The sequence below is a fragment of the Sorghum bicolor genome, chromosome 9 (genome assembly GCF_000003195.3).
Source record: "Sorghum bicolor cultivar BTx623 chromosome 9, Sorghum_bicolor_NCBIv3, whole genome shotgun sequence".
In the NCBI taxonomy this organism is placed as follows: Eukaryota; Viridiplantae; Streptophyta; class Magnoliopsida; order Poales; family Poaceae; genus Sorghum; species Sorghum bicolor.
The window spans coordinates 49117864-49136643 of record NC_012878.2 but is presented as its reverse complement, the minus strand read 5'-3'; the positions used below and the strand labels follow the sequence as shown (position 1 = coordinate 49136643).

At 43.2% G+C, this 18780-nt stretch overlaps 2 protein-coding genes across 2 annotated transcripts; both read right to left on the bottom strand.

The window, feature by feature from the left end:
• Nucleotides 7024–9616, bottom strand: LOC8076946 (cysteine proteinase inhibitor 3). Its single transcript, XM_002439747.2, has 4 exons — nt 9292–9616; nt 8542–8773; nt 8336–8439; nt 7024–7325 (listed from the first exon to the last, which is right to left on the bottom strand). The coding sequence occupies exons 1-3, from the start codon at nt 9478–9480 to the stop codon at nt 8336–8338; spliced, it is 525 nt and encodes a 174-aa protein (XP_002439792.1). The 5' UTR covers nt 9481–9616; the 3' UTR covers nt 7024–7325.
• On the bottom strand, nt 10860–17094 carry LOC8085128. The gene is made up of 8 exons (XM_002439746.2): nt 16849–17094; nt 16264–16477; nt 14360–15081; nt 13130–13303; nt 12907–13023; nt 12180–12359; nt 11836–11882; nt 10860–11463 (listed from the first exon to the last, which is right to left on the bottom strand). Exons 1-8 carry the CDS (start codon nt 16897–16899, stop codon nt 11124–11126), a joined length of 1845 nt encoding a protein of 614 aa, XP_002439791.1. The 5' UTR covers nt 16900–17094; the 3' UTR covers nt 10860–11123.

Sequence of the window (18780 nt, the reverse complement as noted above, 5' to 3'; positions counted from 1 at the left end):
CATCAAAGAACATTGACCAGTGGTCTGAGACATCTGGAACGGAAGGCTCGTTGAGATCCGTCCATTCGGCAATGAAATCGACCAGGGCTTGAGACTTGACAGTGGTGCGACTCTGGAACTCTAGGGAAAATGGACATAATTCCATTGCCCATTTCACGATTCTGCCATTGGCGTCTTTATTGCGCAGGATGTCCCCGAGAGGAAAGCTGGTTGTCACCAGGACTCGATGGCCGTCGAAGTAGTGCTTCAGCTTTCTTGACGTTATCAGGATGGCGTATATAAGCTTCTGTATTTGTGGGTACCTGGCCTTGGATTCGTTTAAAACTTCACTTATGAAGTAAACGGGTCTCTGGACCTTGAAGACGTGACCTGGTTCATCTCGCTCGACCACTATTGCCGTGGAAACAACCCTGTCGGTTGCAGCAATGTAAAGGAGTAGGTCTTCATTGGGCTGAGGCGCTGTGAGGACAGGCGGTGAAGTGAGGAAGGTCTTAAGCTGAGTGAACGCAGCGTCGGCTTCTTCTGTCCAAGAGAATTTTTCTGACGCTTTCAGTAGTTTGAAGAAAGGGAGGCCTTTTTCTCCCAGCCTTGAGATGAAACGACTGAGGGCGGCCATGCATCCGGTTAGCTTCTGAATATCCTTGACGTTCTTCGGTGGTCGCATGTCGAGTACGGCTTTGACTTTTGAAGGGTTTGGTCGTATGCCGTCGCAACTGACGACGTTGCCGAGCAGTAGACCGGAAGGAACGCCGAAAATGCATTTCTTGGGGTTGAGCTTCCACTTGTACCTATTGAGTGCCTTGAAGGTTCGGTCTAAGTTGTCGATTAGGGTGCTCGCGTCCCTTGTTTTTACGACCACGTCGTCCACATAGGCCTCGACGAGGTCATCGCGAATCTCGTCGTGGAGGCATTGCTGGATGGCCCTTTGATAAGTGGCCCCGGCGTTTTTAAGTCCGAAAGACATGGTAGTGTAACAGTATGCGCCGAAGGGTGTGATGAAGGATGTTTTGATCTGATCTTCTTCCTTTAACGAGATCTGGTGATAACCAGAGTAGCAATCTAGAAAGGAGAGGAGTTCGCATCCGGCCGTTGAGTCGACCACCTCGTCGATGCGAGGAAGACCAAAAGGATCTTTAGGACAGTGTTTGTTGAGATCGGTGTAATCAACGCACATTCTCCATTCATTATTCTTTTTGCGTACAAGAACCGGATTGGCGAGCCAATCGGGATGATACACTTCTTTTATGAATCCGGCTGCTAGAAGCCGTGTTATTTCTGTCCTAATAGCCTCCTTTTTGTCACGAGCGAACCGTCGCAGTTTTTGCTTGATTGGTCTTGCGGTCTTCGAGACGTTTAAGGAGTGCTCGATCAGGTTTCGTGGGACACCGGGCATGTCTGCGGGTTTCCATGCGAAAACGCTCACGTTGTCCCTTAGAAACCTGACGAGCGCGTCTTCCTATTTTGGATCCAGGTTAGCCCCGATGAGGGCTGTCTTCTCGGGGTTGCCTTCGACCAGCTGCACTTCTTTGTACTCCTTGGATTTCGAATTCTTTCTGGCTGTCTCCTGCTCGGGTAATCGGAGCTGGTCGGGGGGCAGCTGTGCGGCTTGGTTTGCTGTTTCCGCCATGCGGATTGAGAGGTCAATTGCCTCGGTGATCTTGAAACTTTCTTCTTCGCAGGTGTACGCAGTGTAGACGTTGCCTCTGACGGTCAGGACACCCTTCTCCGTGGGCATCTTAAGCACTAGGTATGAGTAGTGCGGGACTGCCATGAACTTTGTCAGCGATGGGCGGCCCAGTATGGCGTGGTAGGTCCCGTCGAAGTCCGCGACTACGAAGTTGATGAACTCCGTCCGGAAGTGATCGGGTGTGCCGAATTGGACAGGCAATGTTATCTGTCCGAGGGGCACCGAACTTTGACCTGGCAGAACCCCCCAGAATTGGGCGTCGTAAGGTTTTAGTTGGGCCGGTGATATCTTGAGGGCGGGCAGGCTGTTGCGGAAGAGGATGTCAATGGAGCTTCCCCCGTCCACGAGCACGCGCTCGAATCTGATGCTATTGATGCAAGGATCAAGAATTAGTGGGAAACGACCCGGCTCTGGGATAGCGGCCCACTGGTCCTTCCTGCTGAACGCGATCTCCCTGTGGGACCAGGCGGGAAATTTTGGATCTGCGATCAGCCCGTCCGTGCTGTCTATGTTGAGGCAGGCTCTCTTCAACAGCTTTCTTTCTCGCTTGGACTCAGTGGAGACCTTGCCCCCGAAAATGGAGTGGACCACGTCGGTGGGGCTGACGTATTGGTGTCGGGGGTCCCTGTCTTGGTCCTCATCCTCATCTTCGTGGTCGTGCCCGTCGCGTTTGTTACTTTTCTTGGCGGTGTCTTCTTGGGCGGCCCGCCGTGTATAGATATTTTTGAGGACGCGGCACTCTTCCATGGTATGGTTAGACTTTGGGTGTAGCTGGCACAGTCCCTTCAACGTTTTGTTGTAGTCGTCTTGGTAGTCCCGTCGTCCATTGGGACGTTTGACCGTGTTTACTTCGTGGTCGTATTCGCGAGGGCGCTTTCCTCTGAAGTCGTCGCGGCTGTCGCGCCGCCGATCCCAACCCTCTCGGTGATCGCGATTGTCGGAGCGACGGTGATTTCTGTTGTCGTAGCGGCCACGACCGTCATCTCGCCGGGAGGGCTGGTCGGTGCCTCTCGCATCGTCTCGGATTAGTTTTTCTGCGTCATCAGCATCGGCATAATTTTTAGCCGTGGCGAGGAGCTCTGCTACCGTTGATGGACGCTTACGCAACAGCTTGTTCCTCAGCGCTTCATGGAAACGTAAGCCCTTGATAAAGGCTGATATGGCCTCGTCATGAGAAATCTTCGGGATTTTGAGGCGCATATCCGAGAATCGTCGGATGTAATCGCGCAGAGGTTCATTCTTCCTGTCTCTTATCCTTTCAAGGTCATACTTGTTTCCGGGCTGCTCGCATGTGGCGATGAAGTTGTCGATGAAAGCCTGTCGTAGCTCTTCCCAAGAGTCGAAGGAGTCCTCGGGCAAGCCGAGAAGCCACTGATGACCAGCCTGGTCGAGGACTACGGGGAAGTAGTTAGCCATGACGTGCTCATCTCCTGCCGCTGATCGGACGGCGATTTCATAGAGAGTGATCCAGTTCTCTGGATTTTCCTTGCCGTCGTATTTTTTAAGTTTTTCGAGTTTGAAATTGCGGGGCCACACGACCTGGCGGAGGTGTGAGGAGAACTGCCTTAGGCCCGGAGGACCGTGAGTTGCATCGTACTCGATGCGGCGCAGGTTTTCGTGGACTGCCCTCTCTGCGGCGCGCCTGTTGATGCGGTCCCGGGCATCTTTGGGAGGGATGTTGTGGCGGAGATCCCTGTGTTGATTTTCTTCTTGGCCGCGTGCGCGGTTCTGCTGGCAGCGGCCATCGGCGTCCCGACCACCATCGTCGCGCCGTGAGTCCCCTCGATGGTTGTCGGGGGAGCGGCTGCGGCGACGCCTGCTGGGTGAGGCCCGGCTACGATTAGTCTGGTCGGAGGCGGCTTCCGTATAAGAAACGTCCTGGACTCTCTTGAGCAGAGTGGCTGTCTGTCCCATTGCGGCGATCAGGTGTGCTCGGATGCTGGTCCGGACTCCCTGGCATTCGGGGGTGTCAGGAAGCCGATCCAGGTTGGCCATGGCGACAGCCACGTTGGCGCTTGGCGTTTTGTAGACCGGCTGGTCCCCGACCATGTCAAAGGCATCGTTGAGGTTACTTGGTGGCATCTGTTGTTGCTCGTCCGCACGCCGTCGGGCGCGATCGGCGTTACGCTGTTCGCGGAGTTGCCTCTGGTCATCTGTTTCTCCGTCAACAGCCGGTTCGTCGGCGCTGACATTGAACACAATATCCCCTCGCCGGGGGGGAAATATCGGGAATCGGTCGAAACCCGAAGGGTGTGAAGGAAAATCCAGGTCGTAGCCCTCGTCTTCGGTGTTTATAACCTCGGTGGGGACGGAGCCGGTGCTTGAGTTGGTGCTGGAAACCTGGCCGTCCCGTAGCTCTCGGATGGTCACCATGTTGACATGGTAACGATTGTTCCTTGTCGGCGACCAGCCCGCTTTGCTGAAAACGGATTGGACATGCTGTGAGTAAACAGAGGCCGAGTTGTTCAGGCCGCAAGGATAGTCTTCCTTTTTGAGCTCGACGGATCGTCCTGAGGAGGTTGAGGTTATCGTCAGGGACGTTCCCAGCCGTTCGTGTGTGGCGACACGAGTTGGACGGCGGAGTTTCGAAAAATCCGCTCGAGCAGCTTGGTCGGGCCGGCGCAGAACTCCATCTATTAGTTGGGAGACTTCGAGTAGCTTGGAGTCAGCGCGATCGAGCGCTTGGAGGAGGTCCGAGCAGTCGATCTCCTTTCCCTTGTAGAGCGGGAACGGTGGTCGGGAGCTTGGTGCCGTCATGCGTGTGGTCGGAGACGGCGTGATCTCAGATTGGATCTGGATCTCTTTCGGAACCGTGGTCGCGAAGCCGCCGCTGCACGTCGTCCACGTGATCTGGCCGACGGTGAACGTGAGGCCTTCGGGCACGGTCGCGGAAGCTGGGATCGTGACCATCTTGTTCGCCGGAAAAGTTGCACGCACACCCCCTACCTGGCGCGCCACTGTCGACGAAAGCTAGTCGGCAGTCTACCTTGGGGTATACCCACGGTAGTAGTTTATCGGCAGACGGTGCGCAAACTACGAACTCGATGGTGACGCAAGACACGGACAAGCTTTTTATCCAGGTTCGGCCGCCGAGTTGGCGTAATACCTACGTCCTGCGTCTGGTTGTATTGGATTGTGTTGAGAGATAATCTGTCCTAGGGGGTCCCTTGCCCCTCCTTATATAGTCTGGAGGGCAGGGTTACAGATCTGGAAACTAATCCTAGTCGGTTACAATTGCCATGGATAATTCGATATCAATTCCTATTCTAACCGACTAGAATCCTGCTTGATCTCCACGTCTTGTTTCCTTGCGCGAAACTCCGAGCTGTCGGATCAAGCCTTGAACTCGTCTCGTAGTGAGCCAAGCTTCCTGGCTGAAGTCTAGCCGTAAGGGTATAGGGGTTTATACCCCCACATATAGCAAGTGAAAAATTAGTATCTCCAATAGTTTGGTATTTGGGCTTGGCAAAATTAGGAAAAATGGACCCACTCCAAACAGATCCAACTGTTTTTTGCTGTATGTTTATGTCCTGTGTGTCGTACCTGGTGGCCGCCGCTGCGCAGGTCTACATCAATGTGAAGATTGATCGATCAATTGTTCCTATGCACGAAGTAGCAAGTGTGTGTGTGTTGCATTTAAATAAAAGCAGCTGCTATGTTTGTGATTGATGTGACAAAAAATGCTATGATGATCAGGCCTACAATGAAATTTCCTGACTCGCGCGGGAGAGGAGGTCGCGGCGCCCGCACCACGCGATGGCAAGCGGGAGAAAGTGCACAAATTTGCGCGTGGATGGTTGGAGAATGGCAGGTTGCTATTTTTTGGCCAGTTGTTTAGCGAACCATTGGAGAGATCATTTGTCTAGTTTTGCTAAATTATACAAGATAGCAAGTGTGTTTAGCAAACCATTAGAAATGCTCTTAAGCCTCGTTGATCCCCCAAGTAGTTGTTAGTTTGACATCCTGCACCCAGCTAATAACTATCCACTGTCTATTACAACCTAGATAATAGATTGCAAAAGAGACACTTTTACCGTCCCCAACCACATTGCCCTACAAATTGCGAATAAAAAATAAAGAATATAAAGACAAAACCACTAGTGCACCCAACTTTTAGTGGATATGGTACTAGTTGAGCCTCCTATGGCTGAAAGTACTATTCGCTAATTTATTTCGAGAGAAAAACATTGTTGAATGGCTGTCAGATTCCGTAGATAAGCTCAAGCGAACAGGTTATTAACTAGATAGCTAATATTAAACATAAACTAATAGCTACCACTACCAGCGAATTCAATTACTCCCTCCGTCCACGAAAGAGTCAATTTCTAGAGTTGTTCTAAGTCAAACTTTTTAAACTTTGACCAAATTTCTAGAAAAAAATGCTAAGATTTATAGTATCAAATTAGTATTATTAGATTCATCATAGAATATATTTTCATATAATGTGTATTTTATATTATAGATGTTGTTACTCTTTTCTATAAAGTTAGTCAAACTTTAAAAAGTTTGACTGGCACGGATCTTAGGAATTGATTCTTTCTGGGACGGAGGGAGTAGACTGTTAGCTAAATAGTGCTAATTAATATTTTATTCGTCAAATACTTCTTCCATTTCAAATTATAAGCCATTTTATTTTCTTTTCTAAATTTTTTTTTAATATATATCTAGATATAATATATATTTAGATACGTAGCAAATAAATGCATCTTAAAAGTCCGACACAACTTCAATTTAATGTAGTAGTTTATTTTGAACTATTAGCTGGGACGACATAGCTAATTTTAGCAGGTACCACATCTCAGGCTTTGTTTATAATTTCCCACCTAAAAATTTTTCATCTATCACATCGAATCTTTAAAAACATGCATTAAACATTAAATATAGACGAAAACAAAAAACTAATTGCATAGTTGATTGTAAATCGTGAGACGAATCTTTTAAGCCTAATTAGTTCATGATTAGTCATAACTGCTACAATGTGTTAATGGCGGATTAATTAGACTTAATAAATTAGTCTCACAGTTTTCAGGTGAGCTATGTTATTTTTTTTATTAATCTATGTTTAGTACTTCAAATATGTGCCAACATATTTAACGTGAACCCAAATACTTTTCATGTTGAAACTAAACAAGGCCTCAATAGGCCTATATGTACAAAGGCTGGAAACCACGAGTTTTTGTAAGAACTTCATACGGTGCAAAGATTCCTGGTATGTACCAGAATGCTAGGCGAGCGGCACTCGGCTGTATTCCCAAATGATACGTACTGGACAGCTGTCAGCCATCTAGTCTAGTGACCGAATTTTGAAACAGCAATTTCGTCTTGTTGGATAGAAATTTACTTGAAACCAGACGACAATTTTGCATTACATATATATATATATATATGCAGTTGAAGTACTCTGCCGTACACAGACAGAACCTCCTTATATACAGACACGGAAATGGACAGTGCAAAAAACCGAAACATACAGTTCTATGCTCCCACGTTACAAACGAAATATACATATTCCAGTAAACAAGGCAAAGCATTTCAGCTTGACAGCAATCTACGATATAGCATTCTAAATACCTAAAACTTCATTTAAAACCTTCACGCTTTCCATCCTTGCCTGGAATCCTAGTCACACCAAGTATGTCTGAAAATGAGGGACGAGTCAAAACTTAAATCACATTGTGTTTGCAGAATGCTGCATTATAGAACCAAAAAAGCAAAATGAAGAAACTGGTAATAGAATAGTATGGACATGAGAAAACTAAAGATGGGGTTTTCTTTGCTAGAGTACTCACATTAATACATCAAAGAAAACAGTGATCTAATATCAAGTAACTTGGATCGCAAGTTTTAAATACCAATTTGTGATGTATGCATCAGAAAGCAAATAAACAGACAGAGATACAGAGTCCAGTTGGTCCTCAAAAAGAAAGTTATTTTCTGAAGACTGATGCAACCACAGCACACCACATATAAGGATACAGATATTGTTCATCGGAGCATTGGATATTATATGGTTCCTGAAAAGAATCCGATTATGAACTAGATTCCTGAGCTATGCCACTGTTTTTTCACATAGAATTACAAGATACACAAATACTTTGTGTGAATTATATAAATAGTTGCAGACAAAAGCTAAAAGCACTGCATGATGCAAATATTTCTCTTGGGGCAGTGTCTGGCGTTAATGTGTGCTTCCTGCTATTTAGTTTCTTAACAAAACATTGTATGCATTTTTCTACCGATAGCACACGGTTTGATATGGACCCAAAGCACCAGTACCAGACTGCGTCACATGACTACTTGAAGAGTGTCATTTTAATCAAGGCCTTTTGGGTTTCCATAAAAAACGACATAACTAAATCCCAACAGATGCCAACAATAAGGTCCCACATCAGCATTAGATACTTCTTAGTTCCACAATAGCATGACAAAGATAAAAGCAACTATACAAACATAGTTTAGTTTGCATCATGTACTGAGACACTACTATACAAGATACCCATGAAAGATCAAAACAATAACATGGTTACATTCATTAGCATCACTGGCAGCCTGTCCTTGACTCGTGTGGTCATAGGTCGGTTAACCAAATAGCAAGAGACAAGAAATGACACCCGTTGCACAAGAAGATGAAAATAGATGACATCATACCTAAGAGGATGATGCGAAATCGCCGGAAAGTCCATCATTCTCAATGGTGTGCAGGTGAGCCTCCTCTTGTGCAATGTCTGCTTCAAGAGAGAGCTTGGCAATCGCTGAAAACAATAAAAAACCATGTTTATTTATTAATCCCGGTAGATCATGTTGGATAATTAGCAACAAATATATATTATCCAAACACTGGATACCAACAATACCTTGCCCAGAGCTAACATCAGAAGTGACAGAAGACTCGGATTCAGATTCAGAGTCTCCAACAAGGCGAAACTCCACAACAGACTTGAAATCCTCCCACGGCTTCACCCAAACCTTTGCTCTGTACAGACTCTTTTTTCCAGCATCAGCTGCCTCCAGTATCAGGTCATGCAGGGTCCCGGTCACCACCTGCCGCTTAGATTTGAGCACCCTTGTAAACTCCAAAGCAGCACCCTGTACAAGAAAATTCTCCAAACCGTTATGCAGAACTCAGAAGAAACCCAGCGTGGACGTGGTGTAGATCCATTGAGAGATCATCCTACTATGAGAAAACACTCCCAACTTTCCGAGTCTTGGAATAACATGAGACAATGACCCAATTGCTAGACGCTGCATGCGTTTCCACTTTTCTAACGGCTCTGGCTCATCATATGTTTTCGCATACAGTTGAGACATCAGATCTCGAAATCGAAACTGAACTCTAGCAAATCGAAGTTTATTAGGGACCCCTAGAAGTTGATGCAACTGAAGCCCGGTAGCGAATTCATCGACCAAACCTTTTTTTCCCCACTCGAGAGTGGAGGTTCATTGACCTAACTGGGTGACGTCACCTCGCAAGTCAATGCGATTCACTCATCTCATATCCATGGTACACAGAGAGTCCACAGACACACTGATGGAATTGGTGTCGACAGGGTGGAGAGGAGAGACGAGGAGGGAGGCTGGAGGGGCACACGCACGCACGCACGCACCTGGTTCTTGTTGTGGTGGGCGACGGCGAAGCGCGCGGCGTCCTCGGCCTCGGCCCGCTCGCGGAGCGCGGCGAGCACGCCCCTGACGAGGCCGCTCTCGTCCCCGCCGAGGTGGAACCCGGAGACCGCGGCGGCGGAGGCCGCGAGGAGCACCGCGGCGAAGAGGACGACGACCGCGCAGCGAGGCATCGCGGCGAAGGGCGAGAACCTACTACTACTACCAGCTGGTTGGTTGGTTGGTTCGGCGTCGGCGTGTGGCGCTTGGCTGCTCTGCGCTCTGCGCTTGTGCTGCCTCGTGCTCGCTTTGCTTCGGACGGTGGTGGGCGCGGGTGGGGACTGGTGGGGGAGGAAGGAAAGCGAAGGGGGAACCGGGTGGTGGGGGCAGGTTGGAGTGGAGGGGGACAGCGACGCGTGATCCCATCAGAGCCGTCAGCGCTTTGGGATCGGGCGGTGGGTGATGACAAAGGGAGCCCGACGCGGAGATCGGCTTGTCGTTTCTCCGCTCCCTTCTCGACCCTTTGGGCCTTGGCCTTGTTTAGTTTACCCTGAAAATCAAAAAGCTTTCAAGATTCTCCGTCACATCGAATCTTATGGCACAAACATTAAATATAGATAAAAAAACTAATTACACAGTTTAGCTGTAAATCACGAGACGAATCTTTTCATTCTAGTTAGTCTATAATTAAATAATATTTATCATAAATAAACGAAAGTGCTACGGTCGAAACTAAACAAGACCTTGGCCTACCACGACGCGAGCGTCCTTATCAAAACACACACAACGCAACGCAAGCGTGTCTGCGTTGCGCGTCTGCTGCTCTTTCGAGAGTCGCGACCCGCAAGGCCACACGCGAACGCGACCCAATTGCCTTCGTCTAGGGCGGCGCCACCGCGTCAGAATCAGAACTCGGAAGGCTGCGTCCAACCGCTTTGGACATCCGAAGCTTCTTGTGAGCTCAAGTCATAATAACTTATCAATGCAACAGTGCAACCAGAGATTATCGACCAAAGTAATAATAAAACAAATTATAGAGATCTTTAATGCTTCACAAGACGAATTTATTAAACCTAATTAATCTATCAATATTACTTGTTTATTACAGCTTTACTGTAAATACCATATTATCAAATTATAGACTAACTCAGCTTAAAAGATTTATCTCATATAATAGTCAATTTGTACAGTTAGTTATTTTTTTTAGTCTATATCCAAACATTTGATGAGATAGGAAGTAAAGTTTAGGGGATGAACTAAACAAGGCTCAATTTGCTACAGCAGTGGTAGAAAGTTACTTTTGACACATTGACGCCACCATAGGCAGTCTCCTACGCATAAATTTTAGAAATACAAAATATGCAGGCATTATTTAGTAAGGTGGTGAATATCCTTCTAATGTGGATGAATCTGCTCACACCATTTCTGACAATAGTCACCACCATCTACATAGTCAAATTAGTTTCATTAAATCCACCATGCAAGTATCGATAGTGTATTTGTTACTATATAGATGTTTTAATATTTATTAAAAAACATAGTAAAAATCAGAGATATTTAACATGGAACAAGATTAGAAACAACTTAAAATTTCGGCAGCAGAGGCAGCTGAAATGTTCACTTTTATATATACCACATCAAGCTGCAGTTGGACTCATCTCACATACTGCTGCGGTGAGCCAGTGACTCAGTTCCACGACAGTTCGCCGATTTCATATGAAAACGACTAGATTAGCACCGGACTAGTAAAACGTTTATACACCATTATTGCTAGTTCATATTTTCTATGCTTCAGCAGTTCAGCATCATCTGGCAAGGCCGCTATTCCTGAACATCTTCAGCAAAGCTCCCATCCATCACCGTCCTCCTTGGAATTCACGCGCTTCAAGATACCTTTACCAGTGTCGTTGCCATATGACACTTCCACAGTGCACTCGTCGTCATCGCCATCCAGATCTTTGCACACTGGGCTTGCAGGTTCAACAAGGGTGCGCTTATCTGGAGACTCCATTGCTTCAGTAGTCCTATCCGAGGAAGTCCAGCTCTTGTGTTGAGAAGAATGCAGTGAAGAAGAGAGGCTCGACATAGCTGAGCGCTGCAACTTGCTCAATGATAGGCGCTCATCCACCACTCGCTTGAGCAACGAAACGTCCTCACAGATCACGGCCATCTCACCTCTGCAATGATTTCAAGGACATGAATTACAGGGTTGGTTGCAGATTTAGAGTTCATAAACACTTAAGATTGTCTACTGCTATCATAGCTCTAAATCATATTTGAGCAGGCAGGGTGGGACTTTATTGTACAGTGCAGACAAGACATGGCTTGAAAAGAATAAAAAAATAATGTTAAATGAGAATTATTTTAATGTTTGCTTCAGTTCCTATGTATCTGAATGACTATTATAACAGGTATCCATCTTAATACGTGGAGTGGTATGCTCATGAGAATCTTTGAAAGATAAAAAATAAAACAATTCAAAGTTTGAACAGGACTAGTATTGAAAAGTTTAACAGCACTGAAGTGGCTGAGATGGAATGACAACTTACTGCAGCATATCAACAATTTGCCCCCGCTCAACCAAGAATTCCTTCAACTGTACAAACAATTTGATTATAAACATCAGTAAACAATTGTTTGTTGTAAAAAAATCGTTCTGCAAATTTATATATCCTATTATATGTGTGGACAATAACACGTGACTGTACTCCTCGCCTCAGGAGTATATCATCCATTATACACAGGAGTATATTATTAGATATATAGAGCAAATCAAGATCTATTATACACGGGCAGCATGTTTTATAAATTACAAAAACAAGGAAAAACACATAAAATAAAATTGTCAAAATTCAAAACCCATATTATACTGGATAAAGAAAGCAGATAATACCTTCAGGTTCTCCTCAGCTGCTATCTGCAGCTTTCTTGATTCTTCAACAATAGAATTCATCGTCTTTTCCTGTTCATCAAGTAGTGCCTGAGCAGCAGCCTCCTTTTCAATCTTTTCTTTCTCAGCTGCTGCAATTTCTTGTTGTGCAGCAGCCAATCTTTCATCAAGAGTTTGGCGTATCTATATAAATTAAATTTAAATATCAAATTTAGCATCAACTCAGCTTTTATAATGTAATGCAATCAATTACATGGCCACTATAGGTTTTAGTATTGATGTTATCAAAAAAAAAGTATAATTCAAGTCAGATCAAATAAAATCAATTCTGCATATGAAAAATAAGGAAACCATAGCTGAACAGACCAACAGTTCCATGTTTTGGTATGAAAACTTAAACCAGAGTAGAAAAATATAGGTTTTCCAAATTGACGAATAAACATGCCAACTATATAAACTAAAAGGTGGCAGTTCTTCAATATCACACTTTAAACTTTAAAGATTATTACTCCCTCCATTCCAAATTATAAGTTGCATTGAATTTTTTGGTACATCAAATTTGCTATGTATCTAGACATAATATATATCTACATACATAGAATTGGATGTGCCAAAAAAAGTCAAATCAACTTATAATTTGGAAAAGAGAGAGTATTAACTTTTAGTTTATGCAGGATGATAGTTATTGTGTCAACTCCAGTGTGATACCAGCACCAAAGAAACAATATACCTCTTCAATTATCACCAGATATTTATTCCTCTCATCTGAAAGCCTCTGAAGTCGTGATTGAAGCTCACGTGCCTCTGTGGTTAAAATAGCTTTCTCACCGAAAACCTCGCCAGCATGCTGTAGATAGAAAAATTGTCAGATAACCTGTGCCATGACCCTAGGCAGATCGAGATGTTTTATAAAATGATGATGATTGATGAAATATTAAGTCAGAGGGAAAGACCATATCATTTGCTTCCTTTGCATGAGTTAACATTTCTCTGAGCTCCTCAACTTTGGTCAGAATGCCTGTCCCAGCAACAGATGCTTCATGCTTGGCTACTTTAGCCTTTTCTTCAAGAAGCTCAACATCCTCTATCATTTTTGTAACCAACTCTAGAGAAGGTAACAGATCATTCTGCATTATATCAAAAGCACAAGAATGAGCCACCAACCTCAACAACAATATGATAGTTAATCATTGGAATGCACATTGTACATAGAAAGTGGTGTTTAAAACTTGAGAAAGCGTCAGAAAGTGAGAAATATAGCTCGCATAGAAGTTTTGACTTTTGAGGAACTATTAACAGTCCTCATTATTAAGAAAATTCAGGCTCATATGAGAAAGAAACATATCCTAATATAGGAAACCAAATAAAGGATTCAAGACATAAAATCTTTTGGAAAAATGTAGCACAGCAGCTTAAATAAAATACTCCCCCCATTCCAAATTATAGGATGTTTTGGCTTTTCTAGATACATTGTTTTGACTATGTATATCTAAGTGCATAGTATAAGCTATGTATCTAGAAAAGCCAACGTGTCTTATAATTTGGAATGGAGGGAGTATGTAATTAGGTAGGGCTCAGAATACTGATTAATGTCCAGTATGGCTTGAAGTGGCTCTCATCAATCTAAGGGGTGGTGATCTTGTGCCCTTTTCATCCTAAGATGATACACCTATCTATTAAACCTAGTGCAGAAGAATACCACTATCCTCTTCTATGTAAAAATGGACATGCTTAGTGCATGTTTTGTGTACTTGTGACCAACCAAATAACCCCCAGCTAGTAAATATGGTGGTTGTACAGGTCTTTTATGCTTGAGAATCTGGCATGTTTACTCAAAAATGAGCATGTGGCGTTTTAGAGAAATAATGAAAAAAAAATATGTGAAATTTGGTCCTAAATACTTGTCACAAAAAACATAACAAAATTACAAAACAAAAATAGGTTAGGCATGTATTTCATGCACTTTTTAGTCCAATATACTCGCTTTATTTCTCAGGGAAGGCCAAACAAGATAAAAAAAAGAGAGAGGGAGTCACCATCAATCCAAATGAATGTTCTACTAATATCCAGTGCTAGTGGGCACACACACATGACAGGGACATGGTAGAGAATGTACAGTTGAAAATTAATATCTACATTATGCATAATAAAAAGACCAGTGCACAGCAAGCATAATACGTTACCTTATTGCTTCTGGCATCAGCAACAGAATCCTCAAGAGACTCAATACTAACAGAATGGCTTGAGTGAGCTGAAGCCGTAGAAGCAAAATGATTCAAATTAAGATCAGGAAGCATATCTGCAACACTGCTGGTGTCCTTCTGTTCTATAAATCCAGAAGTCCCAACTGAGGATTCTTCTTTATCTCGGCCAGGAACATCCAGCACAGGTGCAAAAGAATCTTTTTCAGTACCCAAAATTCCAGAAGATATTTGATCATTAGAACCAAGAGGCAAAAGGTCATCATCAAAATTTATGTCCTCATAACCACTGAAGAACTTCATTGAAGTGTTCTGGGGGAAGTAATCCCCAACTGGAATAATCTTATTAGGATCTTGATCATGGGATTGTGGGATATCACCACCGTCTTCCCCTGTCGGTGGTTGAGAAAAACATTCACTTGACAATCCACCGTATCCAACTTCATTATCTGTGTTAGCCAACTGTTTCTCTGGATTGGTATTTGAAGATAGCACATCAAGGTTGGGAATCAAATCATGCTGACCGTCATTTGGGATAGGATCAGAATGTAGATTTAGTTGCTCACTGACCCCTTCGATTGATGCAACTCTTCCCACATATTCAATGTTTATGTTTTCTTGCTTGCAAGTTTTGACCTCCCCAGAAGAAGTGTGTTGCGCAGAGTGAACACTTACATCAATCTCATCGATATGTATATCATGTCCTAATTTGTGGCAACAGCCAACTCAGTTAGTGTAAATTCAAGAAAATGTTTTTTTTTTGGAAAGAAATACTGTGGAACAGACCTCCCCAGTATATTCAACCCAAGCCAAGCCTGAAATTCGCTCCAACGGGGAGTCAAACCCAAGATCTGAGAAGTGCTACTAGAATCACCTAACCAACTCAGCTAGAAGCCCGTTTGCAAAGTCAAGAAATGTTGATTATGATCAATGAAGAACAAAAAGGGCTACGCACAGAACATCTCTAAACTGAACCAAGCTTTTGAGTGCGGAGTGGTTCAAAATAAAATTTACCCACACACAAGAAAGTAAAACCTCAACAGCCTTACATAATTACTATAACGTAACAGGAGCACTGAATAAGTTTAAACACCACTGGTACAGTAGTAAATGAGCCAAATGGCACAATTTCATGCATGTGTCTTTGGGGACCTTTCAACCATATTGTAAACCTCGTAATAATTACTAAAATATATATATGGGAAATACTGCCAGTGCAGAAGAATATGCAAGCTATCATCAATACTCCCTCCATTCCGTTTTACCAGGCGCACACCCATTTTTCAATTCTGCTAGAATAGGAGGCGAGCTGGGTTATCAAGGATAATTTAATTACTCGGGTGGGAGAGAAAAAAGCGCAACAGGTAGGCAACGGAGAGTTAATACATCCCTGCATGCCGCAAGGTGGTTACTCCATGCATGCCGCAAGGTGGTTACTATCGCTGAACTAGTACGTCATCTTGGTATCTGGTGTCATGCCTCTCGCGCCGGGTAAAACAGAATGGAGGGAGTATGGGGGTGTTTGGGACTGCTCAACAAACTCCACCGTGGAGCAGCTCCACAAAAAACTAGAGTTTGTGGAGTACCTCTTTAGGTGCTCTCACAACTCCACCCTTTTTCCTCGAACTAAGTGCATGGACCTGAAACCATTTGGCTAAAAAACGTGGAGCGGAGCTAAAAAACGTGGAGCAGAGCAGTCCCAAACACCCCCCCTATATCTTTAGCACAACTACTTTATTTTTACAGTACTACAAATACACTATATATGTAAAAAAACATCCCAGGGATCCTAACACCTTTAAGGCTAACACTAGAGTACAAATGGGGCCAAACATCGGAAGGAAAAAAAAGGTGCAAAAGACTAAAAGTTTGGATTTCATACTCACCAGCAGACGATGAACTTCCCACTTCACATGTGCTGCGATTAGCAAACAAATTCCCAACAGAATCATCCATAGATGGCAACCCTTCTCGATGGGTAGACAAAGCTCCAGCCGAACCAGTCATGGATGGCATGACTTCATCAAGGACAGCAACCACCGCGGAATCAACATCTTTACGGTGCTCAATTGCGATAGCCTTCAGTATACGATGATCAACCTGCAGAAAAGCGGTATCACACAAATTTGACCTCGGAAAACAGACAGGAACGGCAAAAACATTGCAATTCAGGCTGCCCATGAACCCAACAGATAAAGCCCCTAAATTTGATCTAATCATCAAATAATCGTATCCGATCCCTCCAAAACCACTAAAATCGAATCGAATCTCACCGCAATTAGCAGCTCCTAATCCCACCGGTATTTACCCAGTCCATGTGTGTCCTAGCCTCCTAGGGCTAGTCACCCTACCCTAGTACCCTCAGCTACCAAAAAAAATACATTCACGAAAAAAAACTTATTTTGCAGCCCTTCACACATGACATCTCAAAGGCTATACGCGAGACACGGACGAGAACCGATCGTACGCACCTGAGGGAAGAGTTCTTGGAGGGAGCGGAAAACCTCCTTGAGATCGCCCATCTGAGAAACCTAGATAACAGAATCGATGCAGAACCCCGAGAACCGAGCTCCGACACGGCTGTCTCCGGCGTCGCGGATGGAGAGGATTAGGGTTTGGGGTTCCCCGCTGATTGCGTTAGATACCAAGTGAAGAAGGAAAGCGAGGAGGTGACCGAAACCACGGGGGAGGACGGGCTTTTACCAGCTCCAGCCTCCAGCCCGTCCCTTCGTTTTTTCCGTTTAGGTCCTCCGGTACTTCGGAGACCTCGAGGCTTTGTTTAGTTTCAAAATATTACGTGCACTCTTGTTTATATTTGATAAATATTATTTAATTATAAACTAACAAAACTTAAAAGATTTATCTACAAATAATAGGTGAACTGTATAATTAATTTTTATTTCATCTATATTTAATACTCTATGTATATATTTAAAAATTTGATGTGATAGAAAATCTAAAAAAATTTACAAAATTTTTTAGGAACTAAACAAGACCTGAGGAGCCAATTAATTCTGACTCATTCAAAAATAATATAAACCTTGAGGAGCCAATTAATTCTGAAATTAACCAGATTTATTAACATTTATATCTTAAAAAGTATTATGAAAATGTACTTCAAAATTAATCTAATGATGTTCTTTACATATTATTATTATTTTTTATATACTAGTAAAATATGCCCGTGCGTTGCAATGGAAGAAAAATAAAACTTTCAAACCTTAATGGGAAGGGACAATGGTAATGACATATTTCTATTTATAATTTATCCTTTGTATAAAACTTGAAATATATAATTTTACTATGACTATGATATCCATAATATTTTGTGACTTTTTTAGACCCATAAAATGTTTTATTATAGTCTGCAAGCAGTTATTTGTTGACGTCTCAAGAATTAATTTGTGCGATGACGATTATGACGAGAGACCTCTCTTGATTTTTTACATGGCAGTCATCATCGATGATTCCAAAAATACATTTATTTAGACTGGATTAGATAACAAACTACAACAAACTGATCAAGATTTAGTTCATGTACTACTGATTGATTTAGATTTTAATGAAAATAAACTTTTTGTAATCAATATTGCATCAACAATTTAGTAACAAAATCTTTTGTAGGGAAAATTAATAGATTGACCTTGTTTATTATTTTTTTTTAACGAGGGACTGTTTTGGATAGATCTAGAATCTAGATTTGGTTCTATACATGTGCGGCCTGGATACCGGATAGCGATATGATACTTTACCTTGTGTGACACGGATAAGGAGTCCTAATTTTTTTTGTCAGATGGAGTTTGAAATGAGTACATAACCTAAACATGGTATAATTAGCAAGGGAGATCAAATTAAAAAATACCAGAGGTAAAAAATTTTGCCTCTTCTATATAGAATAATTTTTGTTTATTTTTTATAATGCTTCAGGTAGATATATGTAAATATAACAGTAATTTTATAGTCAAAAATATGTGAGGCATTTTTTGTGTCTATTTGTCGTGGTGTTATTTCTATTGCTCTTCTTTTTAAGTTCGTTTGTAATATAATAATAACTTAGGGAAAACGAAAAGGTGACAAGGCATTTGAATACAAGGACCAGGAGCTATTGTTCCTTAGCTAAGTCAACAAGGATGGTTCGGTTTGCTACCTTCCAAATAGGCCCGTGCCGAATTTCTTAGCCACAAAGGAAGTGGCATACCACCAAGACAGGGTGGTCTCACATCGCCCGTCCGATGCTGAGGTAAACACTGCAGCTCGCATGGCTGCAAACCATATCTAGGCAAGCATGTTCATTTAAGTTTATCTGCTAAATCTGTTAAATATTTAGTACTTTCATAATAAATCAACAAACAATACTTTCAGTTATGACTTTTCAAATAAGTGAACGTCATGCTTAATTCACG

Coding starts and splice junctions, on each gene's coding strand:
- LOC8076946 (XM_002439747.2), bottom strand. CDS start 9,480: ATGCCTCGCTGCGCGGTCGTCGTCCTCTTCGCCGCGGTGCTCCTCGCG. Junction 8,774..9,291: donor CCCACCACAACAAGAACCAG/GTGCGTGCGTGC, acceptor TTTCTTGTACAG/GGTGCTGCTTTGGAGTTTAC. Junction 8,440..8,541: donor TGATGTTAGCTCTGGGCAAG/GTATTGTTGGTA, acceptor TATTGTTTTCAG/CGATTGCCAAGCTCTCTCTT.
- LOC8085128 (XM_002439746.2), bottom strand. CDS start 16,899: ATGGGCGATCTCAAGGAGGTTTTCCGCTCCCTCCAAGAACTCTTCCCT. Junction 13,304..14,359: donor CTGATGCCAGAAGCAATAAG/GTAACGTATTAT, acceptor GATATAATGCAG/AATGATCTGTTACCTTCTCT. Junction 13,024..13,129: donor CAAAGGAAGCAAATGATATG/GTCTTTCCCTCT, acceptor TTCTATCTACAG/CATGCTGGCGAGGTTTTCGG.